The sequence below is a fragment of the Myodes glareolus genome, chromosome 19 (assembly GCF_982192425.1).
Source record: "Myodes glareolus chromosome 19, mMyoGla1.1, whole genome shotgun sequence".
Lineage (NCBI taxonomy): Eukaryota > Metazoa > Chordata > Mammalia > Rodentia > Cricetidae > Myodes > Myodes glareolus.
This window is the reverse complement of record NC_142044.1, coordinates 53,404,920-53,418,792: the sequence shown is the minus strand read 5'-3', so window position 1 is coordinate 53,418,792 and position 13,873 is coordinate 53,404,920. Positions and strand designations below refer to the sequence as shown.

The following is a 13,873-nucleotide window of genomic DNA, read 5'->3' as shown; positions in this document are numbered from 1 at the left end:
GTACCTTGAAAACACACAATGAGAGTTGCTTTGTTTTTTTTTAGAAAACGGATTATAGTTTTAAATAACTGCTGACAGCTTTAGTTTTTAAAAGATGCTTACCTACTTCTCAGAGTATGTGTAATTGTTCACTGTGAAAATACTGAGGGAAAAGTTGAGTACAACAAGGACTGGATTGTGCAAAGGAAAAGACAGACCGGATTAATCTGCCACTAAGTATGGATTTCATAGTTTCCCTTTCCCAAATGCTAAGGCAATGTTGAACACACAATTTACCACCTTATGGCATTAAGTGATTTCTCTAAGTATCAGTCCTTGGAAAATGACTGAACTGACCATTGTTGGTATTGTTGGTTTTGAGGAAGGATTTACACACGCACTAAGAGTTTAGACGGGATCTCCCTGGTACCTTCATTCACGTATTCTCTCCGTTGGCCAGTACTTGTTTGTGGTGTGACCACTTGCTTGGTGCTAGGTACTGTGAATGTGTCCATGAACACACAGGCTCCTGCTGTTGTCCACAGCCAGGCTCTTGAGAATTTAGGAAGCTGCTAGCCAAGCTTGTGGCAGAAAGCATGACTTACGTTGCTTTGTTATTATTTATTTTACTTTGTTATTTACTTACTTACTAGATCTTCAGGTCAAGTTACTCTTGGAGAAGCTTGTTCTGCCAGTGCCAGCCGGATGGTAGCTATTCCCTCCGGAGAGAGCCAGATCAATCAGATTGCCCTGAACCCAACCGGCACTTTCCTCTACGCGGCCTCTGGAAACGCTGTCAGGATGTGGGACCTTAAAAGGTAGAACTTTTAGAAAATGCACCTCTTGCATATGTCAAATACAGCTCTAAGTACCAATAACAATAATACTTGTGAGATCTGATTTCCACATGTCCTCTAGCTCACATTTAGAAAGCAGTTTCAAATTGTAATTATTTTATTTTGCAAATAGAAATGCAATTTACATATTCAATGGGGTGAAAAAAAAGAATGATTTGATAAGATTTAAACAACTGCTCTTTTAATTACTTTGTTAATGCAACTCTGTTCTTTTTTAATAGCAGGATTACATATAGGTTTGTCTTAACAAAGTGACTGAAAAACACATTTTGAGGAACTGTAATATTAATATCCTAGAAGTGAAAGGCACGGCTGTATTTCAGCAACTTTCTTAAAGATAGGACTGCCACATAAGGCTATTGTTACCCTCTCACAACTGACTGCATACATAAAAACAAACAAATAAACAAGACGAACAAAAAGCCTTGCTATTTCGTCTAGGGTGGCCTCGAACTTCTTGAGTTCAACTGAAGATTGGGGCAATAACTGTGTACCACCATGCCTGTGTAGCAACGTTCATTCTTACACCTGTCAGATACCAGTTCTAGCCATGTTCAGTCTTTATAAGGACTAATGAAGGGCTCACCTATTTCCCCATATACATAGCTGCTCATAAATGTGAATGCATTGCTATATGTATATATGTACACATGTGCATGCTGTATGTGTTTATGTTGTTCAGTATGTGTTTGTATAGAATAATCCCACTTCCTTGATAGCTTCATTGATGTTATAAGTAGTGATATCAATGTTTTATTCAAAGACAAATTGAGTCTAAAGGGATTGATTAGTCATGTCTTTCATGAGTTCATGAACGTATTAGTTTGAAGTTTACTTGGAGGAATTAATATTATCTTTTCACAATTTCTCACAATTTTGCTTATTTCATAAATTGTGTTAAGCTTTGGAATAAGATCTAAGTATTTCCCAGCTTCCACCTTAGGATGTTAATTTGGTCCTTTCTATTTACTCTGTCCATGGTTTCAACAGGCAGGGATGAAATCTAAAAGAAAATTAATAAAAAATATTATGAACTAATATAGATTATATGAGTCTTCCATTATGCTATGAAATGCTTTCTACAGTCATATTATTTCTCTTTTAAGGTTTCAGTCTACAGGAAAGCTAACTGGCCACCTGGGCCCTGTTATGTGCCTTACAGTAGACCAGATCTCCAATGGACAAGACCTAATCATCACTGGCTCCAAAGACCACTACATCAAAGTGTGTATTATAGAGGTGGAATTGCATATTCTTGAGTAGTAGGTTCAAAGTATTCACTAACCTAAGCCCTGTCCCATATCTCTTTTCTTTCTCCTGTGACCATTGAGGTTGATTAAGCTTCTTAGTTTTGTTTTGCATGAGAACAGGAACTCCCCTTCCTCCTGCAAATACTGGATGTCATTTTCTCCTTGGGGAGGGGAGCGTTCTCATGTGTGCCTCCTGCATCCATGATGGAGTGTTGGCAGGCCCCACTCTTCAGCAGTCAACCATGGCTGCTGTGAATTCTTGAGTGCACCGGTCATGTCACATATGGAAGACAGTGTTTCGTAGCACTCCCCGTCCTCTGATTCTTTCTTTCTGCCCGCCTCTTCTGCGATGTCACTTGAGTATTGGAGGTGTGATCTAGATGTCCTGCTTAGGGCTGAGAGCATTCTGCAGTCACTTACTCTCAGCCCTCTGCAAGGCCACTTTCTCCTAACCAGAACTCTTCCCCCACTTGCTACCCATTTGCTTTTTGGTCTTTGTAATCTTTATTTATAGTTACCGATTTGGTTGTTTTTGTTTCTTTTTAGAGAGGGTATTATGTAGTCCAGGCTGGGTTTTGAACTCTCTGTGGTCAAAATAACCTTGAACATATAATTCTTCCTGCCTCTAGCTCCCAAGTGCAGGGACTATAGACTTGTACCATCACATGCCAGCTTCCTAGTTTGCTTCTCTGTTGCAGTGGTAAAACACTAAGCAAAGCCTACCTGGGGAAGAGGAGTTTATTTAGATTACAGGTTACAGTCCAACATGAGGGGAATACAAGGCAGGAACTCAAGGCAGGATCCTGGATGTAGAGACTGCAGTAGAGAACAGAGAAGGATGCTGTTTATGAGTTTTCTCCAATGCTCAAGTTTAGGTACCTTTCTTATACAGCCCAGTCTTGCCTGCCTGGGGACGCTACCCCTTACACTGGTCTCTTTCACATTAACTGTAAATCTAGGAAATGTTCCACACACATGACTACATGTTAATCTGATGTTCTTTCTTCCCAGATGTGTCCAGTTGACAACCAAGATTAGTCATTATACCCAATTTTATTTAGTCCTAGAGACTGATACTGGGTTTTATGCATACTATGCAAGAACTTTACCAACCGAGCTATATATAGTCCCATTGACTGATTTTGATATTGTTCAGTCAAAGGTTGTCTTTTTAAGCCAAGTGACTGAGAAAAATGCAAAGGTTTGAAGGATAGCTTTGGGAAGGTGGAGAAGGAATCTGGAATTGAAAACCTACCTTTCTTTAACTGAATAACATGATATTATTTCAGCCTCAAATGCATTGATATATATCATCTTTAGTATTGAATGTCACATTTCCTTATTCATACATGAAAAAATCCAATTGCTTTTCTTGAAGTTTGTGGCTGTGACATGCAAATAAAGTCAGTGTGAATGGGGCTTGGAGTGTCCCTCACTGTCATTCCTGCAAAGTTCATGCAGCTAACAGGACGCTTAGATGCACCTTTGTCTTCCTGTGAATGGGCGCATAGAAGCATGTGTTTAAAATTTGCATGGATGACTGCTGTCTTTCTGATTCTCTCTTGTAGATGTTTGATGTGACCGGAGGGGCTCTTGGCACTGTAAGCCCCACCCACAACTTTGAGCCTCCTCATTATGATGGCATAGAAGCGCTGACCATTCAAGGGGATAACCTTTTCAGTGGGTCCAGAGACAATGGAATCAAGAAGTGGGACTTGGCTCAGAAAAGTCTTCTTCAGGTAATTCAGAAACTCTGCATGGTATGAAGTGACTGTTTCAAAACCACACAGGAGTCATCCAACAACTTGGGAGGGGGCTCTGTATAGATTCTCATTGCTTTAATAGGGATCTCTTAAAGATTTCTAAATTTTTTTCAATATATAGTCTTTATTATACAACAATGTGCAAATAAATTTAAGCGTCATAAACCAAATTTAACTAGATCCAAAAGAATCTCATTGGTCTTCTATATCAGTGGTTCTCAGCCTTCCTAATGCTGTAACCCTTTAATATAGTACTTACATTGTGGTGACCCCCAACCATAAAATTTTCATTGCACTTCATAACTGTAATTTTACTACTGTTATGGATTGTAATGTAAATACCTATGTTTCTGATGGACTTAGGTAGCCTCTGTGAAAGATCATTTGAAACCTCCCTCCCCCAAATGGGCTGCGACTCACAGTTTGAGAATGGAAGTTGTGTAGATTCTCATTAAATTTTCCACTTTCAATATCAAATATATTTTCTGTACTTCAATTCCCAATAAAGTTACTTCCATCAGAGTGGTAAGTTGGTAAACATCCAACAAATACACGCTTGGTAAGAAAAGATGTGCCACTACTAAAAGTTGAAAGATGGAGAATTTTTTGTGTAGATCTCTTTATTAAATGCTACCTTGAGGTAGAACATTTGCATTTGCCCCAAGCTACATGAAGATCACCTGGGGTTGACAGACTCCTCAGTCCTGGGAATATCTTCTAGAGTCCAGTAGGCTGTGCTTCCATTTCCTATAGAATGAGCGCAGGGCTGCAGTGTATCAGGGAGGAAATTAGTAAACAGAGAAAACTGTTTGCAATTATCTGCATGTATGCATTACAGCTGCTGCCCCTTCCCTGCTTCCAGGCTGCAGCTAAAGACAAAACGCACAAGTAGCATGAACATTAGAAGAACACTTCAGACTCTTTCATATATATATATGCATGGTGGTAATTTTTAATATTGTGAACATAAGTATGTTTATACGTAAGATCTGGTCATAAAGTATTATCTACTCGTATTTTTTGTGTGTGTGTTCATCATGAAATAGATAAACTCCCATTTTCCTTAGGCCTGCATATTCCCTAGCAAAGTGTAAGACTGCTTTCACGACGCAGTTCTTCTAATCTATATGCATGCCAGTTTGTAGTTTTCTAACTTATTTTGTTATGGATATTGTAGGTAACGAGAAAGGAGAAAACTTTTGTGTGTTTTCTGAGTCATTTAGATGCTATAGATTACTAATGCTATGTCTTTAATACTGAAAACGGTGTTGGAAACTGGGAAGCAAGTTGTAGATTTATTGTTTAAATCGCTGAATGTGTAGAAATGGGCCTTTGTAACTTTGAAACTTTGAAACTGCATCCCTGACTCTGAGTTTCACCGCTAAAAGTCCCGTCACCACCTTTGGTGTGGCCACTGGTTTTGAAAGACTCCTCTTCCATGCTGCTTTCTCTCTTCTCTCCCAGCAAGTCCCAAACGCACACAAGGACTGGGTCTGTGCCCTGGGCCTGGTGCCAGGCCACCCGGTCTTACTCAGCGGCTGCAGAGGTGGTATTTTGAAACTCTGGAACGTGGATACTTTTGTGCCAGTTGGAGAGATGAGAGGTCATGACAGTCCCATCAACGCCATCTGTGTTAATTCCACCCATGTTTTCACTGCAGCCGAGTAAGTTTCCTCCTGTGGTTTTGCTCTGGGTGGGTTGCTTGTGTTCAGACTTAACAAATCCTGTAGGCTGTAAGTATTTGCAAACGCAGCCCAGTGGAGATTTCTCTCTCTCTCTCTCTCTCTCTCTCTCTCTCTCTGTCTGTCTCTCTAGTCATCCTAGCAACTGGTTCACGATGACTGATTTACTTTTATCACCTTGCTTTTTAATCCAGACTGGCTTAGAACTTATCCTCCTTCTGTCTTAGTACCCAAGAAATGAGGTTGTAGTGGTGTACCATCATACTTGGCTCCTAAATTATAATTTCTAATATACATTGTAAGTTTAGGCTGGCTTGAGAATGGTACATTACTTACTTGTTAGTACCCTGCATATCATGAATCTGACCTCAGATCTTTTCTTGGTGACTTAAAACAATGCATTAATGACTAATTTTAAATTTTTCTATCTTTAGAAGAGCAGCTAATTTGCTATGATTTATATTTAGAACAAATTGTTATTTTTTAATGCATTTCTTTCTCCACTTAATATACAAGAAGGTGATAATAACATGTTTCCTCCCTCCTGGGAAGAGTTCTATTGACTAATTCATTTCCTGTTTATTTGATTACTCATAATGAACCTCTGTGTGCCTGGCCTCATTCTAGATTCTTAGGAAGGGAGCAGAAAGCAGAGCAGACACCAACTCTACCTTCTATTCCAACGAGAAGGAGCAGAAAATAAGGAAGGGGAAAACTGCAGTGATGACAAGGAGCAAGCGTGGGGTTACAGAACAGCAGTAATGGAGGGAGGGAGGCCTCCTGGGGGTGGCGTTTCAGATGCTTAAGCAAGGTGGAAAGACTGCCATTGCAGCCATGCAGTGTGTACTGCAATCATCATCAGCTCCAAGTCCGGATTGCTTGCCTGTGTTTGCATTTTCTTGCTAAATGCCCTATTCTTTTTCTTTATTGTTTCTCTGCTGGGGATTGACTCTAGGGACTCACGAATACCAAATAGGTTCTTCTCTCATGAGTGATGGCTACAGCTCAGGTGACCTAGGGCGACAGAGGCCATGCAGGCTCTTCTCTGATGAGTAATGACTACAGCTCAGGTGACCTAGGGTGACATAGGCCATGAAAATAATATATTTAAGATAAGACTAAGTGTTGTATATCACTGGGTCCCAGGGATTGATGTGTGAGTAACTAATTATTCTCACGTTTCATGAGATGATCTCATTTTTTTGAGAACTAAACTTTTCACTGTTACTCAAGGACTATTAGATGCCAATAAACTCTAAGAAACTAAATACTTTTCAGGGGGGGATGGTACTACGATGGAACCTTTGGTCTTATACTTGCTTGGCAATTACTCTACTACTGAGCTACACCCCTAGCCCCAGAGGTCTATTTGAAAGCGAGTGCTATTTATATTTTACCTATCAAACATTTCATAGGGCCTACTATCCATAAAGTATTTTTAAAAGGAATTTTGAGTTCCTTTCTGTTGCTCTAATAAAACACCGACCAGCAGTAAGTTAGAGCAGATTGTTCCAGCTTACAGTCCATCGTGAAGGGAAGTCAAGCAGGAACTCGAAGCAGAAACTGTGGAGGAATGCTGCTTCCTAGCTCGTTCACAGGCTCATGCTTAGCTAGCTTTCTTACCCAGCCCTGGGAGTGGTGCTGTGGGCAGTAGGCTGGACCCTCTTACATCAATTAATACTTTAGACAACTCACATAGACATGTACACAAGTCAGTATGATCTCGGCAATTCTTCAGTTGACTTTCCTCCCTCATTACTCCAGGCTGTGTCAGGATAACAGCTAAAGCTAACTAGAACACTCTCCCCTTGACCCTTTGACACATAGACACACCATAAGAAACCACAATCCCACAACTTTTCAATTCTTTGTCTCCAAGATTTGATGCAACCTTTGTAAGTTCCTTTAAAAATATAAGCCTTTAAAAATCTAGTCTCTTAACAGCTGACTCCTGTAACATAAACAAGTTTCATATTTTCTTATTTCGAAAGGGAGAAAACTGGGGCATATAAATAAATGAGATTAGAGCAAACCAACAATCTAGCTCCATAGCTCAATGCCTGATACCTGGGACTTACTGAGTAGTTCTCTGGCTCTAACATTCTTGGGCAGGCCCAGTTCTCCAGCTCTGCATCCCTGGCACACAGAGCTTGTTTTAGGGGTGCAGGCAAGCCCCATTGCAGATCTGCCACTATCCTCGGCAGAATCTTCATGGCTCTGTCTTCTTCACATCCTGGGTTCTCCACTGCAGCTGGGGATGCATCTTCACCAGTGGCCTCTCACCGTTTGCTGCCTGCTTGAAGTGCAGCCTTGGCCCCTTCAAACCCCTTCTTTTAGGTGTTGACCCTGTGAAATACTTTTCCATTGCTTCAATGAATCTCAGAATATTTCACCTCAACAGAGCTCTTATAACTAATCTTGTAATTTATAATAATATATAATATAGATAAAGAAAATATATTAATTCTATATTTTAAATAAAATATATTTAAGTTTGAGAAGCTACTTTTAAAAATATATATGACATAGATAAATTAATAAGTAAATAATATAGACCAGGAGATTACTAATCATGGGTCATAGTTCAACCTCCACCAAGTCAGCATTGACTGTCTTAATGAAATACAAAAAAAAAAAATTTACTCATTGGCACTGGTCTTTTATTAATCAAAACTGATTCTTGAGCTCCAGTCTAAGAAGCGCTCTATGATTCCAATGGAACACAAGACTTGAATCCTATAGAGATTTACAAAGTCCTTCCCTGAATAGATCCTGCAACCTTGGGTCTTGGCTGGGTAAATTCCCAATTCTGTGGACTCCAGATCCTGCTTCCTGTCTCTTCAGCTTGGTGCTCTCTATGCATTTTCTCCTCTCTGTGCTGTGTGATACAGAAACATTCCAGGCAGGAAGCGTTCTACGGATTTGTGTTTGCTCTTCTTATGAAGAATTGCACAACTTTTATGTGCATTAATGAAAGACCTTTGAGGAAAATTGTTTTTATAAGTCATTCTGAGAGCTATTTGGACATTTCTGCCTCTGCTCATATGTCCATTTTAAATTTATTGTCTTGTAGTGATCGGACTGTGAGAATCTGGAAAGCCCACAATTTGCAAGATGGTCAAATCTCTGATACAGGCGATCTGGGCGAAGATACGGCCAGTAATTAAACATGACAGGAGATTAGCTTTAACCGACACTGTGAGGATGCTCTGTGTTCCTTAATGAAGATGGGGCCCTGCACTTATTATTAATGGAATCAACTGGAAATATATCAGAACCTGTCTGCTAGATGGAAATGTATTCTAATCAAACTGTACTGTCTTGTATTTGTAATATTAATATCTACCAACACATATGCTTCTTATAATTGATGTATTGCTTGAATCACACTTTGACTGTGGCTGGAGTTTTGTGCCTAGCTATAAAAAGACACTTTCAAGTAATTTGAGTTCTAAGATGTCTGCTTTTGTGGCAGCCAGAAGCCTACCCAGAGTCAAACACTCCTTCCTGTTAACTCATTCCGATGTGTTCACACGACGGACACCTTTTGAACACATCTGTGGAACTGCTCATCCTGCTTGTCAGGACTGTGGCCAGTCTACAAGGGGTTCCAAATTTCAAGGCTCTTTCAATATAATGGAATAATAAAATCAGAAACTGTTACTGATGGTTTCTCATACTTGATCTTAGTCTGCTAAGAAAGGTAACAGTTTGTGCTAAAATGTTCATGTTTACCTGTATTGACCAAAGCTTTCAGTTGTCCTGCGTTCTGTGCTCAGCACGGAAGCGCCGCACAGCTGCTGTGCTCCTAGTGCTGGGCCTGTATTCTGTGACAGCGAGCTGTTGATTTCCTAACAGAAAGATAGTTTCATCTATTTTCCTATGGAATTGTTTCTATTATTATCTTTTAATTTCTTTTTATTTCATAGTAATAGCTCCTTTCTCTTTCCTCTGATTTTTTTATATGCTGCTAAATATATTTTCAATATACTGTGTTTGCACACCTTGGTAAACTTTTATCATTTGTGGTGGGAAACAATGTAAATAGGTAGATTGTAAAGAGAGACTATCTGGCATTATGGCTGTATGAATTTCTACCTACTGTTTGATTGGGTTTTGTTAAAGGATGTATAATTTATCTGTCTGCTCAGAATATTAATTTGTAAATTCTGCAAGTTTAATTTTATGTAATGGTATAACTTTTGAAATTATTGTCTTGTGTTTTTTTGTTCCCTGAAAATATTTGTTTGTAAATGAAAGTTTAGCTAGTGCTTAAATAAACATGATGCTATGAATTGTTTTTATTCTATTCATTTTTTCTAATTGTAAAAAAATTCCAGCATTGGTAAAACTTGTTCGTCTGCATGTGATGTGAGCAAAAGCCCAACTGTTCAACTGTTTCTTTCTTTGTTTATGAGACATAAAACAGTATGAAAAGCCCCAGCTGTAACCTCAGTTTGATGAACCATGGAAATGCTAGTTAAAGAAATTAAATCAGTTGATGTAACTGAAGGGATTTGATCACAGATAATAATACAAAAAATTATTGTGATAAATGTGAAGTCAGTGACCTTGCCTCCCAGCAGAGAAGGGCACGGACAGAGACAAGATGCCAGGTCAGGTGTAAGCTGCAGAAGAGGCTTCCGGGCTCCAAACTCTATGTTATAATTTTTCTTAGGTCCCAAATATTACCTGTTTGTTTTATGTTGAGCTGTACATCTATTTCTCTATTTCCTTTATACATGTGTCTGGTGTTTTAGGCTAAACATTTTTTTTTTAAAATGAAGGAACATATTTTTCTGGTCCTCTGGAAGAGCAGCCAGTGCCCTTAATTACCGAGCCATAGTTCCAGCCTCCGCTGTTATTGTTTTTACAGCTTCTTGTAAAGATGGTTGTTACCTGAGGACTACATAAAAACACGTTAATCATCAACAAAATAAATCAAAACTGCAGTGAGATGCCATCTCACCCATGTGAGAATGGCTATTGTAAAACTTACCAAAAATCTGCCAGTGTAGTAACATTAATCTGGCCATTATGGGAAGCAATATGAAAACTCCTCAAGAAACTAAAATTAGCTGGATATGGCGGTACAGGACTGTCTGTGATCCCAACACTGGAAGGCAGAGGTATGGCTTCAGAATTCCAGCCCAGCCAGAGTGAAATAGGTCCAAAGGTACCTTCAGCCACCAGTCAGACATTTCCAAAGCTAAGGGCTGGACAGATAGCTCAGTGGTAGGACAGATTAGCATGCGCAAGAATCAGCATCAGAAACACCAACAAAAACCAAACAACCTCTCCCCCACAAAACCCACCAACCCACCAAAACAAAACGCAAAACAGAAATCTAAAACAGACATATAATCCAGATTTACCAGTCCTGGATAATATACCGGAAGGAGACTGCAGTAATCATCACAACGGCTGAGATACAATTATTGCCTTTCAACAGGTGGAGAAATAAAACAGTGTACACACACATGAAGAAGAATGAAATCACGTCATTTCCTGGACAATGGAGGTTACATCATATTAGGGCTAGAAGCCAGATGCAGACAAGATCAGATGTTTTCTTTCATATGTAGAACAACAGCAGCAAAGTTTCTAAAGGAGTATTTGAAAACAGAAGAGGGAAACAGAGAGAATGGAGGAAAAGAAGGGAGAGAAGGGGAAGAGGAGGCAGTTAGGGAGCAAGAATTCGAGCAGAGCTGTGTGTGACTATGGAAAAGGAACAGAGACAATCTTTTAATATTTTTTATGGTTTATTTAACTTTATTTTATGTGCATTGGTGTGAAGGTGTCAGATCCCCTGCAACTGGATCTTCAGACAGTTGTGAGCTGCCATGTGGGTGCTGGGAATTGAACCCGGGTCCTCTGGAAGAGCAGTCAGTACCCTTAACCACTGAGCCATCTCTCCAGCCCCAACAGAGACAATCTTTAATCTGCAAGGTTATTATGAGTTCGGTGACTGTGATTTTAAATTTAAAAGAGCTGAGGGAGATACCTTTGGCCCCCCGCTGTAATTTTCTATATTCTGCTATGAGTTGGGAGCCGAACATTTGTCCCTTTTGAGTCTGATTTTTAAGGTTCTTTTCCATAGTAGTCTAAATAAATGGCGTGAGCCTAGGTGGTTAGTGATGTAAGGAAAACACTCCAGAAAGTGTTTTGTGCAGAGTACAACTAGATTTCGCATACACAGCCCAACAGGATGGGGTAGGGATAGTGACCGCATATGCAGAAGAGACACCTCGGGACTGTCCACCACTATCCACCTCAGAAAGACAACACTTACCCTAGACATTGCCGGTGTGTGCACAGCTTGTTCTGAGGTCTAGCGATACAAGTGCCAGCGTCAACCATGAAAGCAAAAGGCACTCCAGGGGGCTACCTGCTGCACCTTGCACAATGGTCCCTGGCTAGCTGTTGGTCTTTGGAACTGAGAGTTAAAATTGGCTCTAGCTAGCATGGACAGTCCAAAATCCTGAATCTCTTTCTCTAAAAGTATTAGTATTCTTGAAAAAAAAACTCCGACTTCCTGTGTTTTTCATTAAAAAATGATATTTTAGGCGCCAGGTTTTCTAACAGCACTTTCAAGGGTTTTTCTAGAGCTAATCACCCATTATTCTGTGACTATAAGAAAGAATTCTGATTTGAACTTTACTTGATTGAGATTTCCTTATGCTGTCTTCAGGGTCCCGATCATTGGCAGTGGTTACCTCTGGTAGGGCATTGGCCTGTTGCCATAGACACTCGGGTAGTGGGACCACAGGGATGGAGGGATAGGAACTGTTGTGCTTGTTCCCCACTGCTATACCTGATTGAGGAAACAAAAGAAGGCAAGAAAGTTGTGTGTACAGGACCCTAAGATGCTCGCCATCTGTGGACTACTTGGGACCACTGAACGACTTTCTACTGATGATATTTCTGCTTAAGAACTACATGTCTAATTCTTGATGCCCGCTCTACATTGCCCCTCCTCTTGTGCCTAGGTTGGCATGTGTCTCAGAAATGACACCATATAGCTATAGAAAGCAGACTTTGAATTGTAATTTAGTGATAAAAAAACATTGGCACTAAATGAACCTATTTGATGGGGGTAGCAAGTGCTAAGACTGTTTCCCATGGAAGTGGTAAGCAAACTGGAGGTATTGCTATGTGCAATGTGTGGCTATCAACCTAATGTGCAAAAGTGACCACTAGGAGGTGTGATTTTGGACATTGACACTGGCTATACAGTGGCCAATTATCTCCAGATAATCTAATTATCAGGAGACTTAGGCACTATTCACTTTGCCTAATACCCATCAGTAAGTTCTTTCTCTGATTTACTTGGCCAAGTAGGCTGACGTTCTTGCAGCTTAGACAAATAAGGGACTTAGACAGTCCCTGGAACTGGCATAGATACCAGCAACAAAGAATCAACAACTTGAGACGACTTTCTTGTCTAACATTTACTCTAGGCATTTCTTCGGGGTAAAGTGGCCTCATCTAGTTCCTCTTCCTATAAAAGAACCACCCTACAGAGAAAGGTCTCCATGTGCTTTAGTTTCCAAGTCTTCCAGGATGAAGAGGCTTTAAATCCAGACAACTACACCCTAACCCGGTGACTGGTGGTCTGAGGACAACTGCACCTATAATCTCTTACCTAAAAATCTTTCTGTGAAGTATCATTGCTTATTTGTTGTATTTGATTTTGATATTTCCCCAAATAAATATGGGAAAGGTTGAGGATTTTGTTTTGGTTTTAGTTGGTGAGGATTTGCTGTTTGTTTTTAGATAGAACTTCACCATGGGGATCAGGTTGCCTCATAAAATATGATCCACCTGCCTCTGCCTTCCAAGTACAGGGATTATATGGATGTGCCGCTGCACTATTTGAACTTGTTTTTTTTTTAATATTTATTTATTTATTTATTTATTTATTTATTTATTTATTATGTATACAATATTCTTGTCTGTGTGTCTGCCTGCAGGCCAGAAGAGGGCATCAGATCTCATTTCAGATGGTTGTGAGCCACCATGTGGTTGCTGGGAATTGAACTCAGACCTTTGGAAGAGCAGGCAATGCTCTTAACAGCTGAACCATCTCTCTAGCTCCCTGAACTTATTTGTTTTTATATTAAATACAGCGAAGGTATACATAGATTTCCCCATGAAACCAGTATCTGTTGGGGAATACTATTTTAAGATGTGTCACTTTTGTTTATGTTGCGTTTATTTAACTCTGTGTAGCTGTGTTACGGTGCTTGTCTAAAACATCAGATGGCCTAATAAAGAACTGAACAGTCAATAGTGAGGCGGGAAAGAGGAGGAGGTAGGACTGGTAGGTAGAGAAGATATAT

At 39.9% G+C, this 13,873-nt stretch overlaps 1 protein-coding gene across 20 annotated transcripts in view; it reads left to right on the top strand.

Moving 5' to 3' along the window:
* The window catches only part of Kif21a (kinesin family member 21A), a 112,537-nt gene extending 102,711 nt beyond the window's left edge, over window positions 1-9,826 (top strand). For all 20 annotated transcript variants that reach the window (XM_085678807.2, XM_085678800.2, XM_085678799.2 and 17 more), the window contains 5 exons: window positions 633-797; window positions 1,943-2,060; window positions 3,655-3,825; window positions 5,314-5,513; window positions 8,605-9,826. In XM_085678807.2, coding sequence (XP_085534933.2) covers window positions 633-797; window positions 1,943-2,060; window positions 3,655-3,825; window positions 5,314-5,513; window positions 8,605-8,698 — 748 coding nt within the window. In that variant the 3' untranslated portion in view covers window positions 8,699-9,826. The remainder of the gene's footprint in view (window positions 1-632; window positions 798-1,942; window positions 2,061-3,654; window positions 3,826-5,313; window positions 5,514-8,604) is intronic.
* Window positions 9,827-13,873: the final 4,047 nt, after the last annotated feature.